Source organism: Aythya ferina (assembly GCF_964211825.1).
Source record: "Aythya ferina genome assembly, chromosome: 1".
NCBI classification, from domain to species: domain Eukaryota; kingdom Metazoa; phylum Chordata; class Aves; order Anseriformes; family Anatidae; genus Aythya; species Aythya ferina.
In genome coordinates, this window is record NC_140296.1 from 81,162,766 (window position 1) to 81,185,819 (window position 23,054).

The 23,054-nt window shown below is 46.5% G+C and overlaps 2 protein-coding genes across 6 annotated transcripts in view; one reads left to right on the forward strand and one right to left on the reverse strand.

Annotated features, from left to right (window-relative positions):
- The window catches only part of CDKL5 (cyclin dependent kinase like 5), a 131,119-nt gene extending 122,555 nt beyond the window's left edge, over positions 1-8,564 (forward strand). For all 4 annotated transcript variants that reach the window (XM_084506376.1, XM_084506379.1, XM_084506377.1 and 1 more), the window contains one exon: positions 1,020-8,564. In XM_084506376.1, the coding sequence (XP_084362502.1) occupies positions 1,020-1,406 (387 nt within the window). In that variant the 3' untranslated portion in view covers positions 1,407-8,564. The remainder of the gene's footprint in view (positions 1-1,019) is intronic.
- A 1,737-nt stretch (positions 8,565-10,301) lies between these two features.
- Positions 10,302-21,828, reverse strand: RS1 (retinoschisin 1). 2 transcript variants are annotated; one of them, XM_084518948.1, is made up of 6 exons: positions 21,698-21,828; positions 15,913-15,938; positions 15,197-15,302; positions 11,181-11,322; positions 10,848-11,043; positions 10,302-10,652 (listed from the first exon to the last, which is right to left on the reverse strand). In XM_084518948.1, the coding sequence occupies exons 1-6, from the start codon at positions 21,747-21,749 to the stop codon at positions 10,500-10,502; spliced, it is 675 nt and encodes a 224-aa protein (XP_084375074.1). In that variant the 5' UTR covers positions 21,750-21,828; the 3' UTR covers positions 10,302-10,499. The 2 variants fall into 2 exon arrangements, with proteins under 2 accessions (XP_084375074.1, XP_084375075.1); XM_084518949.1 differs by lacking the exons at positions 15,913-15,938; positions 21,698-21,828 and adding an exon at positions 15,401-15,839.
- Between the last annotated feature and the right edge of the window lie 1,226 nt (positions 21,829-23,054).

The following is a 23,054-nucleotide window of genomic DNA, read 5'->3' on the forward strand; positions in this document are numbered from 1 at the left end:
TGAGCCTTTAGAGATGGTGGTTGTGTGTTTGTTTTGGAGATAAACAACATTTCAGTGCACAGCCGCAGTAGGCACTGCAGCACCGTGGCAGTGCCCTCAAGTGGGGGCCTGCTGCTGCGTGGCTGTGCCTCAGCTGGCACAGGCTGCTGGTTTTGCAGGCTGGCTTGGTGGAGCATCGCACTGCATGAATGCAGCTTTATGTCCTCCAGTTCTAAAACCAGCCTGGGTTGGTTTTAGAACAGGGGTTGGGAGGCAGCTTCTCTGCCATGCTCTTGCCATTACAACGTTGAAAACTTTGAAACACTGAAATTGCAGCTGGTGTGCTTGAGGAAGCAAGTTGTTCTGTGAGCTGTGGAATTTAATGGAGCTGTTATCCTACCAATTTATGTACTCAGGCTTACCCCAGCTCTTGCAACTCATTTGAGTAACCCCTTGTGTCTCTTCTCCTTTGGTGTGCTTTACCAGCTAAAGAAGCTGTGAGGGACAAGAGCTGCTTACCACGCCGCTGCAGGCAAACAAAATACCAAACTGCTGAGCTCTGCCAGCCTTTATTTCAGTGCAGATAATTACTCAAGGTTCTCTCTAACCCTGAGTTGACATTCAGGAAATTTTTAGGTACTTCGTATTTCTGATATCTGCACCTCATAAAATGTGGCTTGAGGTTCTAAAGTTAATAGCAGGAGTGCTGACAGACGGAGAGCTAATGCAATTGTCTGTGCCTCTGTTTTCATAGGACACGAGGTTAAAATAACAAACGGGAACAAAAGCTTTCTTTCTGAGCTAGCCATTCCGTTTTTTCAGGTAGCTGATGGATTTGAATGATAATGAGAAAGCATTTTTCTCAGGTGTGTAGTCATAGCTTGGAAGGAAATACTCCAAGTGAGTACATGCTAAAAGTAAAGAAGTCCTGCAAAGTTCAGGACGTTCGATTTAGGATATGACAGTTTTGTCATAGGAAGTCTGATACGATACAATAGCAGCGAGAGCAGAAGGTCAAGTGCTTTCCCCGTGTCTTTTAGAGCCAGCCATTAAAATCTCTTCGCAAGCTATTACACCTCTCCTCCTCGAACCACCCTGTCCCTGCCGAGCCTCGCTTCCAGCCCCTGCCAAGCCAGCCGGCCAAAGCCGCTTTCTCCGAGGTGCGAATCCACCCCATGAGTCAAAGCTCCAGCAGCGGCAGCAGCAACGCGCGGCAAGAGGCGCCGGCCAAGGGCAGGCCAACGCTGCAGATCCCGAGCCAGCTGGAGCCCACCTGGCACGTCTCCCCCGTCAACAGGAGCACGAGCGACGGGCCTCCCTACGCTGAGCAGCCGCCCGCCAAGAGCGGGCAGAACGGGCACGCGTACAGCCGAACAAACCGGTCACGGATGCCAAACCTGAACGACCTGAAAGAGACAGCCTTGTAATCGCACTCCAGGCAGTAGGCCAGCTCGCACGGAGGTCAGCGTAGGGGAGTGGTGGTGGTTTCTGGTGATGGTAAGACTGTATTTTCAGCTTTATAAAGGTGTGCAATATGTACATGTGGAGCTATGTTGTTTGGCGCCACAGCGAGAGTCAGGGATTATACAGTAAACCAAGTCGAATTACGAATTACTGGTCATCAGAAATGTCACCGGACGACAGGCAGAGTGTGCCGTCCAGGGAGAAAAAGGTATTGCCATTTTCTCTCATTTACATTCCAGCTTAGAGCACCTCTCTGTCAGAAAGCTGGGAGACTTCTGGTATGTATTGGCACTTATAAGGGTGAAAACGTTCATGTCTAGACCTATGCCCTTACTACATTTTTTGCTGCCTAGTTAACACAGTGGGGTTTATGTGATAAAAGTGTATCCCCGTTAAGGGTTTAAAGTTAAATTGTATGTCTTAAATTTGTTTTTTAAACTTCCATATTTGATAGGATTTGTAATATTTATTTATGATGACCTAATATCGTACTGTTATAATCATATCTTTTATGTTATAATGTAAAGTTATTTTGAGCTGTTTGAAACATTGTGAAGCAGTGCAACAGCTACAGTAGTTTCTATAAAAAACTAACAGTAACATTTATATATTGCATCAGGAGTATTTTATTCTATATATAAATATATATATATAAATGGAAAATAACTGTCTGTTTTTTAAATATACTCATTTAAAAGAAAAGTATTGTTATGACACTATCTGCCATATTTTTATACATTTGTGATATAAAGTGCAGTATTATACTTCTAATAAAAGGAAGTTGAATGTGGATATAAATGTGACTGTAACAGTATGAATCTTGCTCAGCTATGAGAGCCCAATATTATAGGAATTACTGATAACAAACAAAAGACAACATTCAATTCCAAGCTTTATTATGGGCTATTTTGTTGGAAGTATTGGCTAAATGTAAGAGACTGCAGAACTGTACAGTAATCTAAATGTGGTATGTTCTCCCCTGTGTCCTTAGATTTCCTAATAATAATCATAGGATTTCTGCATCTGCATCGAGAGACTAGAGCCCCAGAACCATTTTTTTTTTTTCCTCTAAAGAGATAAAGTGCCCCATGACTACAAGCTAAAGCAGGTGCTCTTCCACTTAATTGTAGGGGTGAAAACCAAAGAAACATAGCATGAATTGCAAGTGAAATGCCAAACTTTGACACTTAATGCATAGCATGGCACTGCAGATCATGGTATAAGCTTTTATGCATATGTGTATTTTACATCTTGTTTTAGCAATCTATTAACTAATAAGATAAACACTGTATTTAAATTAAAAGTACTCTTGCACTTTTTCTTATATTTCAGGATGTATTTAAAACTACAAATCTGATATTTGGATATTGAGGGAGAAGATTGCCGTGCAGCTTAATTTCTCCTTAGACCTTACTGTCCCAATATTCCCATACGCAGTTCAGTGACCAGTCTCAGCAAAATACTAGATCTTGGGTTCCAGTCTCCTGTACAACATTGTTAAAACTGCCTTTACGTTGGTGAATGTCAAGTATAGCAAATATATAACCTGATTCCTCTGTTGCTACCAGTAAAATACATGGAAGGTGAGTCAGTAGGAGTCAAAAGAGTTATGCCAGTCTAAACTTTGTGCAATAAGAGGAGAGTCAGGCCTGTAGTGTCAGAACAATACAATCTTTCCTTTTCAAACACGTTCATTCAGCTCCCTCATTACGCTGCAGCATAGTTCATTTTCTATTTGGTGTCGTCAGAAGACACTTGTACCTGCAAACATGTTGTTTGTTCCGAGAAGAGATTAACCTGAATGTAAAATTGATGACTTAGCCATAGATACAGTTAACAGAAGTAGCCAGACAGTAAGAGCTGAACTTCCTACTTTGAAAACAATGCAAACTGGACGTGACGTTCGGTACCTCTTGAATCATACCAAAGCTCTAACAACAACACATTCGGCACAAACACTTTGAAAATCTTTGTCAAGTACAATATGAAAGGATGTTACAGCAGGTTTGTCCAGGGCAAAAATTAAGCCTGGTGAATTTGAAAAACTATAAAACGAAAATTCCTTGTCAATTGCCTGCAAGAAATGTGCATATAATTTTCTATAGATATATATGGTTTATAGTATATTTGTATATGCTATAACATATAGAGTATTTATATAGCATATATAAATACAGTAGACATGAAAGGATATTCAGTTTTTGATAAGTTCAGTGGGCATCCAGGAAGGTTATTGTGAATTTACTAGTCCTTACTATCAATATCAGTATATTTTAAAAGTCTCTCTTCGATTCACCAGTGCATCACAGCTAGACTACTCCCGTTCTCTGCTTTGAAATGGGTTGATGCCACTGAAATCCTCACAAAAGCATTGCCTGGGAGTGGGGCTCTAAGCAGTACTATCAGAATGTCTCCGCGTGAGCATTCAGACTAGACTCTTCTGTACTTTATGGATGTATTTCCTTTTGCCTCTACAAGATTTGTATCTTGATAGTAAGAGCTTCCTGCTGGAGATGATGCCACTGGGCTGTATATGGCTGTTCTGGTTTCTAGCAAGGAAAAATGTTTCCCAAGGTTTTTGTTTGTTTGTTCGTTTCCCTCAATATGCATTAAGTTAAATCAGGGTAATCTCTGACTGTACATATAGCTATTTAAAGTAGTTAGCAAAGCTTCAAGAGTGACCTAAGGAATGTTCAAGTATTTATTTGGTGGCCCATATTTACAGAAAGTTGTTTCTACTTCATACTGCATTTTCTTCTCAACTTCAACAAACAGTAACAGATTTAAGTTGAATACTAAATTGTGTTGAATGTATGTAGTATTTTCTTCCTTCTGTTAGAAAGAACTTCCAGCAGCTCAGCCAGCTGGTGCTGGGATAGATTGTGTATTTTTAACCTGGTCTAACTTCCGAATATTTAAAATATTGCTAATGTAATTTCGCTGAGGCTTCCAAAGGAGTCTTATTATATGGCAGAGATTTGCTGTCTCAATAAAGGAGAAGATAATTACAGAGCAAACAATTTTCTAAGTGTGAGCTTTCCTCTTCACTGGTCTTTGAGTCTTGTGCTACATGTTCTATAGATTTACTTACTATAAAGCATCTTATTTAAACAGCATTTTATTCTTTGGCAAGCTGCTTTGCCTTATTATGGCATCATTAATGATGTGAAAAGTAAAGAAACTAAGTTTCAGAAATGGATTAGTCATTTTGCAGAACTCAAGCTGCCTAAACCTGTAGATAAGTTTTTACTATAGCTCTTGAGCTCTTGTTAATCGACAAAGAAGCACCTTAAGCTCATCTTAATTGAAACTGTGTGAAGCTATGTGGTTAAGCTGTCCTTTCAACTGCCATGAAAATGCATTAACCTAAAACAACACGTGGGGTTTTTTAACAGACCTGACCACAGAGAACAGTCCCTTAGGGCTATTTAACGCGTTTTGCTCTGTTACCGCAGTCCAGGATCCCTCGTTCCTCCGAGAGGTCGCCAGCACTGAGCACCAGGACGAGCTCTTGGCAGGAAGTCAGCGGCCCCAGGTTCGATCCAGTCTTTCTAAAAAGTTCCCCATCCCACAGGGCTTGGGCCTTGCACCAAGCTTTCATGTCTGATGCCAGGTCAGGCCCACCTCAGCGCACCCACTCTACGTACAGATAGTTGCTCTCTTAGATCAGTATTTAAGCAGGCCTCAAACTTCCAGACTTAACACACACCCTCAGATCATCTTCAGGCTTGTCGCCTTTCTCTCTGCTGGACCAGCTTGTTTTGGGGAGCGGAGCTGCAGTGATTCTCCAAGCAGCAGTGTCCTGCTTGTGGACATGGCTGCTCATTGCAGCTGGGTCTCCTAAAGGGTCAATAGTCACAGTATAAAAAGCCACGTACCAACCTTTGTTTTTTCTTCAAAAGCCTCTCTAACTTAGCTGAGTAGACCACTGTGTTCACCCAGAAAAAGCTATGTATTTGTAACAGTTCAGTGCTGTAATTCCTTGTAGCGAAGGGAACTCTGAAAGCAATGCTGTCATCTATTTAGCTAAGACAAAAAGCAGCCGCTTTCGAGGGGAGCCATGAGCTAGAAGCGTTTGGGGTTTTTATTCTTTTGTTGTTGTTGTCTTAATTTGGTAGCGAGACATGCTTCAGAAATACCTACATGTAATTAATTCTGTATATGCTGAACACTGTCAGAGACTGGGAGAGTATTTGAATCTCAGTCACACAGAGTATTATAAGGATAGCCATATATAATATACTGCAAATTGTGGGGTGGCAATGAATGTTCCTTTTTTCCGTTCCAGCTAGCATGAACAATACATTTATTACTGGGATTTTATCATCAGTCACACATCTGGGCTGTTCGTGTACGTAGGCCCACCACTTGGAATAGGACAGGAGTGTCACCGAAGATGCTTGGAAAGGTGAAGTGCCCTATTAAATCATTTTAAATGACCTTTAAGTCAGGACACTCTATAAGAACAGGTGCCTTTCCCCAAACAGTTCTCTCTAATGGTGTCATGATACTAACCATTCATTAGCTGGGTTTGTAGTGCATGAGGAGAAAAGCCATTTAACTTTCTGGCCTCTGTTAAAAAGGGAGCAATTTGAGTAAACCCTTTCAATATAACACTGCTTGGAAGTTCTAGATGTCGGCTCCTTTCTCAGAGTCAAACAGCACCAGTGCATCATCGCTTCAGGCTCATCAGGCTAGTGAACACTTGCACACATTGCTTGGTTCAGGTGTTGCAATGAAACTGAAGATTTACTCTGCAATGGTGAAGCAAAGTTCATGATGGTTAAGCAACGCAAATTTTACAGGAGATCCTCTTAATTTGAAGAGAAAACCTGTCGTAGATAGCCTGTTGTCCTAGCAGTCTGTTTTAATAGCTAATGCATGAGGCAGGATAGATTAGGTTTGAAGTTTACTTGCTCCAAGTTGTGCTCGGATGCTTATTTGTTACCAGGAATATCATTGCATACAGTCAACTGTTTGGAGCAAAAGATGACTTTTTTTGCCAAACCAAGTGGAAGATGCACATGAAGTGAGAGGACGAGCCCTCCATTCTTTAATGCTGTTGTTCGAGCCAGTCAGATTGCTTCTCAGGCTCTTCTAGAATATAACCCAAAATATGCCGCCAGGTAAATGTGTCTCTTAAAACATGGCTCAAGGGTCTGAACTTGGAATTTACGACTACGGCTAAGAGTGACTCTACACATCTCTTGTCTTCTCTACCAGTCAATCTACCTCCTCTCTCTCGCAGAATGTGGTCGAGGTTTGGTTTGTTTGTTCCGAGTTTATTACTGACTCCAAATTTTGAACAGATGTACAAAAAGATTCTTCCTCTAGGTACTGTCAGCAACCAAGTAATAAAATTTTGATGGGCCTTCATCTGGTACACTTCTAAAACCTCCAAGCCATCTTAGCTCTCCTTCTAGAATCCTAACGCCATCCTTTGCACTGCTTTGCAGTCTTCCCTTGCTCTTCCCCCCGTGGTTCTCGAATATTGCAGTTGCCTTGTTCTTTGTTCTTTCTCTAGTGCAGATTATCAGGGAGTTAGAGGCCTTATCTACTACTCCACCCTGTTTGCTGTTTTATTCAAACAGCTATCCTTAGACTTGCTCAGGAGTTTCTTCATTTTTATTTTTCATTTCATCTGGGTGAGATACCGTACCTCATCGTGCCCCCACCAAAACACACAGCCTGCCCGGCTTTCTGTTCCACCAGGTCTCTGTTTTACAGGGCATTGCTTCTCTGGGTCCACTGCGAGAAATGCAAGGTGGCATCTTAACTGTACAGGCGTATAAGTGCTTCGTGGAGTAACTGCTTCCGTAGAGCTTTCCATTAGCAAAGTTAAAGCATGTTCATAGCGCAAGATGGAAGATGTTATTCAAGTTTCCTATAGCATATGAACCTCTTGGTGTAAACTCTTGACTTGTAAATCCAATGGCAGAGCTTTTAACTGTTTAGTGAGGCAAAACTAGGTGTAGCTAACTGTCTCAGCTTTCCTTTTCTTGTTACTTTTTTTTTTTTTTTTTTTTTTGGCTAGTGCACATCTTAGACTCATACTACTGAAGGATATGTGTAATCTAAAGGAGTGACATCTATATGCATTTGGTTTATATGGAACAATAAGCTAAAATTTTCCATGAAACCATAATTTGTTGGAAATTCTATGCAGGCATTTTTAAATCTGGTTAATCTGTCAAGGACTTCCAGGACTGCTTAGATCTCCACTGTGAAAATCTTGAACTCTGAATTTATTTAACTGGGGAGAAAGAAGGAAGAACTAGGTTAAGAAAAAAAAAATAGGATCTTTTTTCACAAAAAATGGGATCTTCTTTCACAATCTGCCAATACAGACTATTCGAACAATACCAGACTGGGGAGGTTGCTTTCAAATATCCCAATTTCATGGATAAGGTTCCCCAATGTTTTTAACAACTTATTAGAAATCTGAAGCGCACAAACTTTTAAATCTATCATGCTTTCTGTTGTGGAAGGAACGTGGTGTGGTGTTAATCCTTTTAATCCTGGAATACAAATTGATTTTAAAATGTGTTGAATATTTAAGGATGACTTCATGCAAGTTAATAAACCATTTGTAAAGTGTTTGTATACAACCCTTTGTATCATGTTGTTGGTACACCTTACCAAATTTTTTTTGGGCATGTATTCCATTCTTAACTTCTGTACAATTTCTATCGTTGCTGTAAATATTCTAAAAGAGAAAAAAAAAAATCCTGTGGTAACCTTAATTATCAGCATGGAAATGGTTAATTTTTACTGAGCACAATGTATTTTTGAATGGGCCTTCCAAAATATGTCTTTAATAAAAATGCAGATTTTGCACTAGAAGACTGGCCTGGCTCGCTGGCTCCTCGCGTTCCTGCCGCGCTCCCTGCGTCCGGCAGGGTAACTGGAAGCAAGCTGAGGAGCCAGGAGCACGGCGTGGGCTCCCTGCTTTCCCTCTGTGCTCCAGCGTGAGGCTTGCTCCCAGCCAGGACTCGACGTCTGTTGAAGGATGCCTGAAACAGGCACTGCGTGGCTCGTGCCATAGCCACGGCTGCTCTCAGACCGCACTGCTGCCTGGGGCCTTCACTGGGCTGCGTCCCGCACGTCTCAAACAGGGAAACCCCAGCTACTGGCTTTAACTCCCACCAGTGAGTGCTCCATGTTGGTCTCCCTGGGACAGAGAGCAGGGTGGGAGTGGGTATCTCCCTCTCCGATGGCCATTAAGGGGTAATTTCTGCAGGAATGCATTAGGGAAAAGGGCCTACTCTTTTAGGAGCTGTACAGCTGGAGGGCCAGAGCTGGTCTCTTACCACATAATTTGGATTGGGCAAGCTTGACTACTCAACGCACTTTCCTCACATATTTCTGTAAGCACTCCGGTCTAAGAATTCATGTCATGAGGCTAAAAAGAGCTCTTATTCCTACTTCCTATTTCAAAACTCTTCTGTTTTACAAGTTGCAAAGCCATACATCGGTCTCCCTACCTTTGCAGGTAAACTCCTGCAGGATTTCGCACTCCTAGAAGATTGCCTTTTCAGCACTGCTGGTGTCATTTCTGGCTGGCACAGCTGCTCTTCTGGTTAATGGCGATTGGAGGCATCTGTGCCCAAAATTAAAATGACATTGCTATGCCAGGAAAAGTTTGACTCTATGAGGAAAAGCTTTGTAATTGTGTTTTGGCTGCTTCTGTCATGCTTTAATAACGCCCTCGGTCGCACTCGTACTTCAATACGCTGTGTTTATGCAGAGCTGGAAGTCAAGTGCATTTCTAAAAGCGTTTCAGGACCACTTAATTAATTAAGGCTCTCAGCACCCCTCTTTTCAGATAAGAGGCAGAGGTTAAGTGAATTTCCAGAGGTCGATTAGGAGGCGAGCGGCATAGCTCGGATGAGAAGAGAAACGCCTGCTTTAGCGGGCACCATTTTGATGCTGCAGATAAAAGCCAGCAGTAGGTCCTTTCCCCGTCCAGTCTGAGGGGTGAAGTGCAGGCAAAGGACGGGGCGAGGCAGGACGCAAATGAGCTGTGAAATTCAGCGCCTGCCTGTTAGTTCCACCTTGGTTATCGCCGTACATCTCCGTCTGGAAAAAGGGTCTGCGGTCCTGTCTGAAACTGGGAGGCTGGAAGAGTGATAGCACAGGTCCTTTCTACCTGCACGGCCCTTCCTTCCTCTGAGGCTTTATTATACCCTAAGATAAGCTCAGTCATGTGGTGGCAAATATATTAGCATGGTGTCTTGGTATATAAGGGCACGTGCTTCTGCCGACCTTCCCCATAGAGCTTGCCTGGACTGCTGTGTGCTACCATTAATGGAGAGCCCCATGGATTTACTGATTTCTTATTAAGAAATGTGCCCCTCAACCTATTTGTGGATAGGCAAAACTCATTTTGGGTGAGGGCACAGGGGGAGAAGCATGAGTGATATGGTGACACAGTAATAATCATCATTTCAGCAGATGGGGACCGGTCCTTCCTACATCTCCGTAGACTTCATACTATTGGTATAGTAGCCGAGAAGTTTTCAGGCTTGTCAGAACAGCCTATTTTTCTGACAGCTATTATTTAGCTTTATATGCGCGGGGGGGAGGAAATCATGACAGAAACATCCACCCTGTGAGTAAATAAAATGTGATGAACTTCACAGACATCCAAAGGTTTTTATGATCTTTTTGGTCACATCTCTTTAGTTTTAGTCACATCTCATCTTTTGCCCCACACAGCAGCCATGCAACTCTCTGCCCGTAGGGATCAGAAGAGGTCACAAGAGGCAGATCACCTGCCTTAGTGCAGAGCTAAGGCTGCGGCAATGAACCACCACCATTTTGCTGGCGTGTCCCACAAAAAAAAAAAAACACAAAACTTCTACAGTAGGGTTTAGCTTTATCGCCAGGCATGGCATAAATCAATGTTTTATTCAAGAAAGCCCTTCCACTCGCAGGGCGGGCATTTACACTGCAGGACCGTGGCCTCAGCACACATCAACAGTGAGATGAGGCAGCCGTACAGGCGGACACCTCCTCATTTATGTCCCAGAGGACTACGCGGGGCCGGCGGGGGCTCAGCCGCACTTGCCCAGGCACTCGAGGAGCTCCATGCGGATGGCGATGCGCACGTGCCAGCCCAGCGGGATGAGGCGGATGTAGCGGGCCACAATGGGCGGCCGCAGCAGGTTCTGCACTGAGGACGACCGGTCCGAGTTGCCGTAGAAAACCTGGCGAGAGAGACACGGGCAGGTGGTTCAGGGACCGGTCAGTGTGACGCTCACTGGCACCGTGGCAGGGGGATGGCCACAGGGATGGAGCCATGGGGTAAGCACCGAGCCCCATCCACCCTGCTTCTCCCACAGCCCCCCTGTCTTGAGGTACTTTCCCCCAAGGCCCAACACTTTCATGCAAGGTCCACGCACCCGGTTGTTCCCGGTCTGGTCCTTGTAGTAAACCCAGTTGAGATTCTCGTCGGTGCGGTACTGCACGCTGTACTTGGTCATCCACTCGTCGGCGTCGCAGCGCCCTTGCGTGAGGATCCCCGAGATCACCTTCACCTCCTTCAGGTCGATCTGCAGCCACTGCCCGTTGTCCTGGTACTTGGAGAGCCAGGCGCACCTGGGGGGACACCGCCAGCCCCGCTGCACCCTCCTCCGCCACCCGAGCCACCCTGCCTGCCCTGTGCTGCCTGGGGGCCAGCCCCCCAGCCCACCCACAGGCCCCCCATGTGCACAGGGAGGTATTTTCAGACTCACCCGAAGCCTTGGCCATTGAGGCGGGCCTTGTTGGCTGTCCACGAGGAGTACCAGCCCGTGTACTGCTCGGGGTTGGAGCAGCTGATCTGGTCAGGGGTGACAGCGCCAGACTCAAAACCCAGAGGCTTGTGGTAAGGGCACTCTGCAGAGCAAGGGAGAAAACATGCCACCATCAGGGACTGAGCTGCTCTGCCTCCTGGTTGTGTTTGCCTGGCTCTTTTGTCAGTACCCTCTGTGGTTTCCTTGCACCTCTCTGGCCAGGATGCTCTTAAACCTGGACAACAAGCCCTGCAGAATTTTCTGCCCAGGGGAGACAGCAGCTTAATTTCTCACTCCTCTTGCATGCGGTCATTAAACTTCCTAGGTCTGTACTGCTTGCAGCATTTTGGGGAGAAGGTTTTATTCAGATGCTGTGATCTCCCAGTTTCCTTCTCCCCGCAAACAAACACAAGCAGATCCAGGATGGATCCGTGGTCCTTGATCCTGCCTCCAGGCTATTCGCCTCTGCCTGGTCCTTTAGAAATGTCTGGCACAGCTTTTCTTGCTGAGCCTCAGCTCCTCCATTCATTGTCCTGATATACAGCTGTGCCTACATAGAAAAATTGCTGAGCCTGCTCCAATCATCCCTCCACAAGCATCCTCAGATCTCCTGCATTTTGTCTTATGGGGATTATCTTTGTATTTGGAGATGGTCTGGCCTTATGGAAGATGTGCAGGTAGGCTGGTGTCAGTGAGGTGTAATGCCTGGCCCTGCTGAAGGCTCAGGGACCTCCTTGTGAGTTTTTGCCTTCAGACTTTCAGGCTACCACGCCCGACTCCGTAGGGGAGCAGGGACACACTCATTGCATGTGTGGTGCCCTCATGCCGTACCAGCATGGTTCATTTCAAGGGAAATAAAAGAGCAAGTGAAGCTCTGTGCAGCTTTGCTCATGGGTGGGTCATTTTCAAGCCCTGGCCACATCTGACAGACTGGCGTAATGCCTCGTGGTTACAAAATGAGCGGGGTGTCAGCGCACACCCAGAGCACAGCATGACCACTGCCTCCTCCGGCCACTGCCCCGTGGTTGGCACAACGCCCAAGCATGCCAGCAGGACGGTCGAAGTCTCATCAGCAATTTCCACCAGGCCAGTATCTTGCATGTCAATATCTCATTAACATATTTTGTTCAGTTGGTCCCTCATTAATGTGTTTTCCCCCAAAAAACACACAGCTGCTGTCCCGCCTTCCTCCAGGCATGGAAACACCAAGCGCATTAACAGCCACTACCAGCTGCTTGAAACCTCTGCACCCACAGCACACTCTTCGCATTTATAGGACATTAAAGAAACAAACAGAAGGAAACAGATCAGCTTTCACCTTTCTGAAGGGCTGAATGCGATGTGGTGGCAGGGGTAAGACCATGCTGTGGATTTATAGCCACCTGCCTTCTTGGGGACAGTTAATCATGCCCCCACCAGCTTTTCCACCACATTAAATGAAGTTCAGAAAATAGAAGTATAGAATCACAGGATGGTTTAGGTTGGAAGAGATGTTTAAAGACCATGTAGCTCAACCCCCGTCGTGCACAAAGCCCCATCCAGCGTGGCCTTGAACACCTCCAGGGATGGGGCATCCACAGCTTCTCTGGGCAGCCTGTGCCAGCACCTCACCACCCTCATAGTAAAGAATTTCTTCCTTATATCTAATCTAAACCTACCCTCTTTTAGTTTAAAGCCATTCCCCCTTGTCCTATCACTTTACTCCCTGACACAGAGTCCCTCCCCAGCTTTCCTGTAGCCCCCTGTAGGTGCTGTTAGGCCTCCATAAGGCCTCCCTGCAGCCTTCCCTTCTCCAGGCTGCGCAACCCCAACTCCCTCAGCCTGTGCCCACAGGTGAGGTGCTCCAGCCCCTTGATCATCCTTGTGGCCTTCTTCTGGACCCATTCCAACAGGCCCATGTCCTTCTTTGTGCTGAGGGCCCTGGATCTGGATAAGTTTCTCTGTTTGTGTAAGAAACTGCTTGTAGAGAGCAGCTGAGGTGGCCCCACCTGTTTACTACTTGGCAGGCTTATCTCAAAGGCAGCGTGGTTTTACTTTTAGCAACACTAATCACCAGATCACACAACCGCAATGCAATTAGCAGGTCACCTTCTGGCACATAGTGCCACGCTGCACACAGAGACCCCCAAGCAGATGCTTGGTGCCCAAACCGGCTACACCACATAATGCTGTTACTGCTGACCTGAAGGAAACTCACCGAGTGGCTGTGAGGCTGCGCAAAGAGAGCACTGCTACCACTCCAGCACAGCTGATCTGCAAACCCTCCCCGGGCAGCATGGTCACAGGCAAGGAGTTGTGCAACATGCATTATCCAGGAAACAGACCTTGCAAGGTCTGTCAAGTTATGCAAGGAGGAAGCCTTCTATGCAGCTACAAGATGATAATTTGTGAGAGCAGTCCTTCACACCCAACCTAGCCAGGAGGTCTGGAGCCACTCTTTTCACATGTGTCCCTTCCCTCGATCATAGCTGGATTAATCAGAGCCAAATCTGTCTCCTATCTCTCCGTGGTGCAAGTGACAGCAGGGCAGTACTATGTTGTTGCAAGGCTTTGGACTGAGAACTGCATGCCATTAAGGTAATAAATAAATAAATAAATAAATAAATAAATAAATAAATAAATAAATAAAAGGCATTATTAAACAGCAAGAGTATGCAAGGTAAGAGCAGGCTGGCATCCCAGAAGTAGGGAGCCACCAGAAGAAGGACCCCGTTCCCTCGGGTCCTGTCGCTGTCCCCAGAGAGCAGAGCTCAGCGCCTGCCCCTCCACTCCCCTCCTGAGGGAGCTGCAGGCCGCCATGAGGCCTCCCCTCAGCCTGCTCTGCTCAGGGCTGAGCAAACCAAGGGACCTCAGCCGCTCCTCATGTCTTGCCTTCTAGCCCCTTCACCATCTTTGCAGCCCTCCTTTGGACGCTCTCTGATAGTTTGATGTCCTTTTCATACTGTGGCAGACAGAAAAATCTTGACAAGACCGAGGGATGGTGTGGAAGACCTGAAATGCTGCCCCGTGCCCAGGGCAGATGCATCCTCTGCTGGGAGTTTCTGTGGACAGGGCAGCAGCCTGCGGGCCGTGCCCCAGCCGGCTGAGCCCTGGGGTTGAGGTGGCTTCTGCGGGAGTGGGAAACGTGGAGGGGGAGCTCAGGGGAGCAGACGGCTGGGTGAGGATGGCTGGAAAGCCTCTGCGCTCATCCGCTGAGTCACGCCGCGGGTGGGAAGCCTTCACATCCAACACCAGCGTGGGATAGGGACACCTGTTTTTTTCCCCCTCTCATTTCTGCAAGCTCTGCCAGTGATGTCATCTCTTCCGTCTCTTGCAAATGCATGTTTTTATTTGCTTTCCAGCTCGTCTTGGCTCCACTCAGAGTGCTTCCAGGGTAACCCACCCACCCTCCTCTCCTGGCAGAGCAGCGAGGCCAGACACTGGGTGCCGGGTTGGCCGGTCCCCCCATCTCCCCTGGGGAACCAGGGGCAGCAAAACACACCTCCAGCCATTGCACGGCCTCCTGCAGGAGCTGAGAAGAGGTGGCTGCTTGTGGGCACGAGGCAGATACCTCTTTCAGTGGCACCTGGCCAGAGCTGTGAGTCCCTCTGAGCATCAATGTGACACAGGTGTAGACGGGAGGGTGGTTCTGTGGGACACATGAGCTAAATCCAAAGACCAGTCTGGCACCAATAAAGCCTTTCTGGGGTAACACCTCAGAGGAAATGCAGAGCAGTTGTAGAGGAAAGAGCACGAACAGAAATCCAGGAAATTGAGTCTCTGAGGAGCTGGGTAGGGGCAGCCCAGAGAAAACTGAAACATAATTATGGTCACTTATTGCTTAAAAATACACTACAAAGAAAGGATATACCATTTTCCACAGCTCCACAGCTTGGAGCAAGCACTGCTGTAACCTCCCCATTACAACACAAGGGGCAATGGGGGAAGCTGCTGAAGACCATAACACAAACACTGCTGAAAATGATCTGGCCCATTACCTGGCATGCACTCTAAGCTGTTAGTCCTGCTGGACCACACCAAGTTAGGACCTCCTTGGCAATCGCATTTGCAAGCCTTGCTGTGCCACAGCTCCAGTCTCTCATCCTAAAGGGAAAGCAAATAAATAAATAAATACATAAGTACACGATCATCAACAATAATGACACAAAGCTAAGAACAAGTCCAGAAGCGAGTTTAGTCACCTCTGTGGTCACGTAGGGTGACAGAGAAATAAAAGGTGTCTGCATCTGAATTTGGCAACCTAGTTGACTGCTGTTAAGCCACGGTGTCACTGCAGGCCCCCAAACCATGCCACTGAGTGAGTGCCAGCTGGGTGCCCCCAAAAGGACACTGCAAGAGTGGCAGCTGAAGGTTGTTGCAGAGGAGACCCTGGCACCAGATGCCTCATGGGGGGTGTCAGATTTTACTCCCTGATGCCAACAGCTGCTCCTAAATGCTGCCTGTGAAACTCGGGTGAACTTCATGGGTACAAACCCAGATTCACTTCTGGTGCGTGAAGAAGGCATAGGAAGAATTTCAAAATACAAAGATTTGAAAATTGCCTCAGCTAAGGCAACCAGCACCCTCAACCTGCTAACAAACCTATGGCAGTGTGATCCCACAGCCACCCCACATTACCCCACCTGGCCCCCAGAGGTGCTGAGCATTTGTTGCTTCTCCTACCACCTGTGGGGAGCCAGCTGTGAGGACTTACCTCGCCAGGGGAAAGGGCCAGCGCAGCTGGGGCAGGAGGCATGGGGGGAAGAAGAAAGAGAGTTCAGACATGAAGGTGCTGCCCGCGAACATCAGGAAATGCAAGGAGTATTACTCCTGAGTTGGGTACAAATAAATGGAGAAAGGACTGATGAATCTCATGCATCTCCCCAGGCTGATTGCCAGGGGAAAGCAAGAGGACATGGGTACCAGCTGTGGGCAGCAACAGGGCACTGTGTATGCCCACTGCTACTTCCCAGGGGGTTTTCCTTTTGATGGCTGTGATGTCTCCTCTTTCTGATCAGACATGCCTGAAACATCCTGAGGAGAAATCCACGTCAGCTTCAGCCCCTGCTTTCCACCTGATGTTGCTCCTATTCCTCCTTTCCATCTTCCTGCCCTTAAATTTTTAATTTCCCATTTTGCCCACAGAACCTGGGAGCTGATGAAGGGTGAAATCCCAGCCTGCAGCCACTGCCAGTCACCGCTGGCTTCAGAGGAGATGTGACTCCCCTAGAGGTGGCTGTCGGGGGAGCCCTCCCTCTGAACTGAGACGGAGAAAAACAAAATGTAAATAGGTCTTCCCAACCAGTCTGACATGCAAGACTCCTTTCTGTTCTTTTTTTTTTTTGGTTGGGTGGTTGTTTTTTTTTTTTTGAGGGGGAATGGGGGGCAGGAGGTGCAGTGGCTGTAGAGGAAGAGCTGCTATTTTTGCAACACCTGACCTGTTTTATCTCCTGCCTGTCCCTGAGCAATGGCTTTTTTAATACGAGCCCTTTCCTTGCTGAAAGGGCTCTCCCACTTCCCCCTGAAGCCCAAAGCTGACTATTTTAATAGCATTCGGACTGGCAGAGTAGTGTCGAGACAGCTGTGAAAATCATTTTTAGAAGCTCCTGTGACTGCTGATACTTCATCAATACAAGTCAGATGTCAGCCCTCAGGTTTCCAATACCCACAGTGAACTTCCAAGCCACTAAGAACCAAGCTGTGGAGCAGGTAAAATCTTGCATACAGAAACCATGAGCATACAGAAATCTCCAGACAGAGGTTTTGTGAACAGGAAAAGAGGATCTTTTGATCAAATGAATTAGGCTCTGAATTATTCACTGAAATCCAGTTATGATTTATTCATTCACACTCTGTTACTTTGCTGAGCCTAGGAAGGTCCAACTAATGCTGGTAATTTACATCTTGCATTTATACCGCAAGTTTCGTCTCAAAAGATTCACAAATGCTGTGCAATTATAATCAACTGAAATATAAACTGTATACAGAGCTCCGTTTGTTGCTGAAATGCAACCGCTCCTAGGGTTTGATAGTGAGCTCGAATGTATCAAGAGCCTGAAAGAAGAGCTTATAAAGAAACAAAATGGTAAAGAAACACATAAAAACAATTTTAAATATGGAGATGTTGCCTTTGCTTCAGTTTCCCAGGACACTTAGGCAAACCTCCAAACATCCCACCTGGGCAGCGTGGCCTGAGAGCCCCTGGTGTTGGGAGAGGCAAGCAGAGGGAGCGATGCCCTTGCCTGCAGATGGCTGGAAAAAGCAGTAATTGATATATTGGTGTGTTTGCAGCCGTGACGGGCCCTGTCCTACAAAGGAAATGAAGAGGAAAGCTAGCTGCCAATAGTCTAAAAATGTGATGGCCAGCGTGCTTTTATAGTGAGCGTGTTTGCCTTCAAGGAAGGTTAGAAAGATAATTGGTAATTGTAGGTCAGACAGAACGAATTGCTGCAATTCGTGGAAGAGTCAGAGTCCTGCACGGCCGCCGCAGGCTGTTGTTTTAAAAGCACAGGACTGAAAAAAAAAAAAAAAAAGAAAAAGGAAAAAAATAAAATAAAACAAAAAGGGAAGAGCCCTATTTACAGCCCCTGAAGTGCCCCAGGACATTTGGCAAACCATCAGTTCAGTGAAATAAAATATTATTTGTGCGTGTTTGTGAGAGAGAGAGAGATCCAGCTCGTCCTTTCCGTGTCCCTCCATCCCACGTGCCGTGAGAAAACATCCAACACACGGCTGGGCACAAACGCTGCCTCACAGCACAGCATGTGGGGACTGGGGCTCAGGTAAGCACCCGTGGATGGATTTGGGTGCTTATCCTGGTGGACAGGATGTCTTTTCTCTGCTTCTCCCCTTCCCTCCTCTTTCTAGCGGGGCAGTGTGTGGTTTCAGCCCAGATTGCAATGCTCTTCAGGGAAGGATCCAGGTGATGGCTGCATGACCACCACAAGAGATTCCCCAGTGAGGTTTGTGTGAGTCCTGTAATTTTCAAAGGCCAAGGTGCTTGTCTGAACACCGGGGCTCATTGTGTGGCTGCAAACAACGAGCAGGGAATCACAAATCCAGAATGGGCGGGCAGGAGAACAACAGGCTGCCATGCAATGAAGCACTCTCCTTTTAGTGACAGGAGCAGAAAAGTGCAGGGCTCTGAAAATCTCTGGTCATGGAGAATGTGACTAAAAAGCAGGAAGAAAGGAATAAGTAAGTGTGGCCAGAAGTAACATTAGCAAAGGCTGAGCACATCTCAAGAAGGTCACCTCTGGAAAATCATATTGAACGTCCTGAGCATTGCCACGACAGCAAGCGGTCCTTCCTAGAGTGGCTACAATCATTGGCAGGTGTACAAGGATCAGAAAGAGCATTGTAACATAAAATGGAGAATTGAAATAAAGCATAGAGCAAACATCGGTCACTCGATTTACCGGAGTAAGTCGGTAAGCTGCCTGCTCATTGCAGGCACACTATGTGGAAAATGTTAATGACTGTTTATTGACTTTACAATTTAGGTGGCCTAGATCTTCATCTGGAAAATAACGTTACCTCTCGTCTGTGCAAGCAGCGTCTCCACTGAACAGGGCTCAGGGAGAAGAGCAAAGCCTGCGCAGCTGCTCAGCTCCTTCCCCCCTGCATGTGTGGGACACGGTACAGGGGGAAGGAAAGCATTTTAAAACGCGGAGAGATGTGACTGTGGCCCCAGAAAAGCTGTCTCGGGAATAAAAGAGGAGAAAGGAGTGAATGGCACTGGCTCTATCACGTTTCTGGAAGGGTGCTGCATTTCAGGTTGGCTAAGGCAACACAGAGGGCCAAGAGCAAAGAGCACCTCTATCTGCAAAGAGTGGGAAACCTCCTCCTAAGGGGGGCAAACGCAGCCAGGAAAGGGCCGTGATGAGCCCTTGAGTACTGCACCTTTCTGCCTGCAAAGCAGCCGCGAAGCCGCAGAGCATTTTGCACCCAAAGGGTCCCAAGCCCTCTGAAAAAAGAGGCGAGTTATCTTCATCTGCAGGCAGGAGCCACCCCGGGGTCTTCAGATCTGCCTCCAGCACAAGATTTGGGGTGCCACACAGGCATCACAAAAGCAAAGGGGAGAGGGGCTCATCCGTCACGCTCAGCTCCTCCCTCGTGCTCTAAGGCTGTTACCTTTTTCCTCATTTATTTTGTCTGAGTTGCTCTGTTTTTTCCCGTTTTCATTTTCTTTATTTAAGCGGCTTTTTAATTGGGTTTCCATTTTTGTTCATTTGTATCGCGTTTCATTTAACGTGTTCTGGTATTTCTCCCAAAGTTATAAAAACCTTATATAAATAAGGACAAGAATACCTATTTAAGTCATAGTCATTTCTCTTTTACACCTGCTGTCTCCACAGTGTCTCTGCAAATCTTTTATGTTGTGAAAATATTTGGAGAAAAAAAATCAGGAAAAAAAAATCAACCTTTTCCCCTCTTCTTCTTTCAAGCGGGGCAATTATCCTTTTTTCCAAAGTGTTCCTTTGAACATTTTTGGCCTTTTCTGATCTTATTGACGTGTTTGTTCCTTCTCACTCGGCGACGCAGAGCATTGCCTGCATAGTAATTTTAGTAATTTTGTTAGATGTATCAGCTGTGCCAAAGGGTGGCACTAAAGATGTTATTTAGTGCAATCTGAAGGCGGGTTCGGGCTTTTTGATTTTTTTTGGTTTTGATTTTCCAAAGCTGTGAAAAACACAGAGGGGTGAAAAAAAAAATCCACCTTTTTTGACTGTTTAGCTGTGCCTATTCCCTGACGTGTGATGAGCTGGGACAGAGCGACGTGGCACCAGCACGTCACATTCAGTGTGCCCCAGCCCTGTTCGTGTTACCCCCGACTTGGGGTGCTAGGGATGGGGCTGGCAGCTGCTGGGGTGCTGGTGCAGGATCCTGCTGCTGCTGTTTCGGCAGGGTCCCCAGCAAGTGGGAGCCCAGCCAAAGCGTGGGGGCCGGGGAGCTCCTCTAAGCAGCTGGTGCTGCCAGAGAGAATCGCTAAGGAGCTTATGGTGGCATCGGGGCAGGTGGCTTGGGGCTCACCCCCAGCACCTTCTCCACAGTGAGAGAGGAGGGGGCTGCCTGGGCAAAGGGTCTCTGCCCACCGATCATGTGGAAGGGGCTGCTTGGGCCATGGAGCACAGGAAAAAAAATAAAAACTACATGGTAGATTAAAAAAAGCAGTAAACTAGGGGGGAAAAAAAAAGCATAAATACCAAAATAGTGATGCCTGGAAAGTGATCCTGCAAGTGATTTTTCACTGCAGGCTCTCTGAAAATATCCTGATGTGTGGGTGTCTATTAAAGGCAAGCTGTGCCTGGGCTTCAGAGCAAGGTACAAGCTCGTTCCAAGGGCTGACTGCAGTGATGCCGCCCCTCGGGGAAAAACGCCGGAGTCTGGGTAACAACCCCCTCCCAAGAAGCTCAGGCACCAGTAACATCTCTATGTGAAGTAAAGGACAGGTGAGGGATCTGGTAAGAGGGCAGTGCACAGCTGTGTGCTGGAAGATCAGAAGGAAGACCCATAAATTGGAGCAGGCTCCATCCGAGCATACCAGGATGAAATGGAGGTACGGCTACTGGAGGAACGCTTTCCTGCCCATTGCGTTTGGCAGACCACAATAAGCGGTGGAAATAGAGGAGGACTTTAAAAATTAGACAAAGGGAAACGCTGAGAATTCAGCATCTATGGGTGATGCATCTGTCCCACACCAACACATCAATTTCCAGCTTACAGCCTTAAGACGTTCAGAGCTTTCCTGTCAGCTCTGAGTAAGTCAGAAGTTCAAAAACAACCCCAAAATGATCCCCTCATTCCACATTTGGGTTAATTACAATGGAAGGAGACCATCACCCTGAAATCTCTATCTTCTAGTTCCCACTTAACTGCTATCGTTGTTATTTTTCTGAAAAGTAACTTTGAGAAAGCCCCAAAAATGTTAGATACTTTTCCCACTTACTTTTTAACTTCTGATTGCTTTGTATTCTTAAAGAGCCTTTGAAATTCTTTTCCAGGACAAAATACCTGAAAGAGCCTTTAAGAAAAAGCAGATCTCTACCAGCAATGTCTTGCTGCTAGAGAAAATGATCGGGTTTTGATTAATCAAGAGTTTTGATTAATGAAGGACCAGTCTTTCACATTCTACTGTACCTCATTTTTCAAATCAGCATTATTATTTACTCACTGGCTCAGCTGCACTACAATTTTCTGTGCAAATTCATATTTTGACAAATTACATGGCAATTTTTTTACTCTGCAATTACTTTGTAAGACAGAGTTGTACTACTGAATATTCATAGAGCTGTAAGAACGCTGCTCGCTCATGTACATAAATTACACATCTCCTCCACAATTTCTCCTTCCCCTGAATTATTATTATGCTTCCATCAGAGTGCAGAGGGGAGCTCACTCCGCACCCCGCGGCCCCCAGCAGCACAAAGAGGAGTGGATGAAGCAAGGAATACAAAGAGGGACATCAGAAAGCGCCTCTCGGGAGGCAAAGTGCATACCTTTGTACCAGAAAAGAAGAGACAGCAGGACGCTTCCCATCTTGAGCTCCATCTTTTCCTTCCTCTTTCAGGAATAGCTACTTAGCCGGCTGCTCAGCTTTCTGGGAAGGCATGAGATTAACTTAAGCATTGCCTAAGCACCTTACGCTCCTCCATTCTTGGGATTTATCAAGCAGCATCAAGCCAACCACACAGTTGCTGCTGTCAAGCTGCATCCTACAGGATGTGCCATGGGTAAAAGGTAAAAAGTACAGAGGTACTGGCACCGTGAGTGAGAATCCAGGTGTGCATTTAGACATGTCCACATAAACACGGATATGCCTACCTAGAAACCATACATACCCCCCATACAAAGGCAGAGGATGTGTCTAATGCTTATAAAATATAGTCTATTATATGTAGTGAATATTGTCTATTTTGTGCAGTATGCATTAACTAGCTTCCACCCCAACTATTTACCCCTACACCATCAACGCCTGTCCTAATAATTGCTGCGTGTAGGAATCTGCCCTGGCCTTGCTGCTCTTTCAGTCACCTAATTGCAAGGGGCTGAAAACTACAATTACTAGATCAAACAGAAATAGTACGCTTTGGCTGTTTACTTGCAGAGATGTAAAAATCTGAAATCAAAAAATGAAACCTGCCTTTGCTAGCAGTTCTGCCCATCGTGTTCTCTCGTCACTTGGTCACTGCTTTGGGCCCCGAACACTGGGGCACGTCAATGCATCTGTAGGCACTCAGCAGAGATGAGCTGAGGCCTGCAGTTATCTACACTCAGCATTGATTACACCCTTTTTTAGGTCACCCATCCCAAGGAAGGCCAGTCCTCCTCTTGATGTCATCTCAGCCCTCCACCTCCAGCAGTTGCAGAGAGGGACCTGGTCCCAAATTCACATCTACCTCGCTGGGCTGATACATGGCTGCCCTCATCTTCCTCATGTTCCTTCTGCATCCTCCCGTTGTGCAGCCTCCCATAAATAAACCTCTGTTAGCAGGTCAGTCCTGAAGCATCCCACTCCCTGCTGCCACCCCATGCTGTAGAGCACCACATGTGATGGGGCACAGCGGGGCAAGCAAGCAAGCGGCTCACCGCCGGGCACCAGAAAGGGGGTCATTTTCCTCAGGACAGGGCAGCTCCTGATTTTTTGCTCAGAGGCCTCACACTCATTCACAGCATCCCTCACAGGACAGCAGGAACCATCAGAAGGTCCTGCCGTAGGTCTTAGTTTTGTGTGAGAAATACAATAGCTCAGGGATGGTGTTCAGAAATAGCACAGTTATTATCAAAGAGCATTTCATTCAAAGGGATGTCCTCAAAGCTGGCAGATCCCCGGTTATAAAATTCCTTCCCCACAGA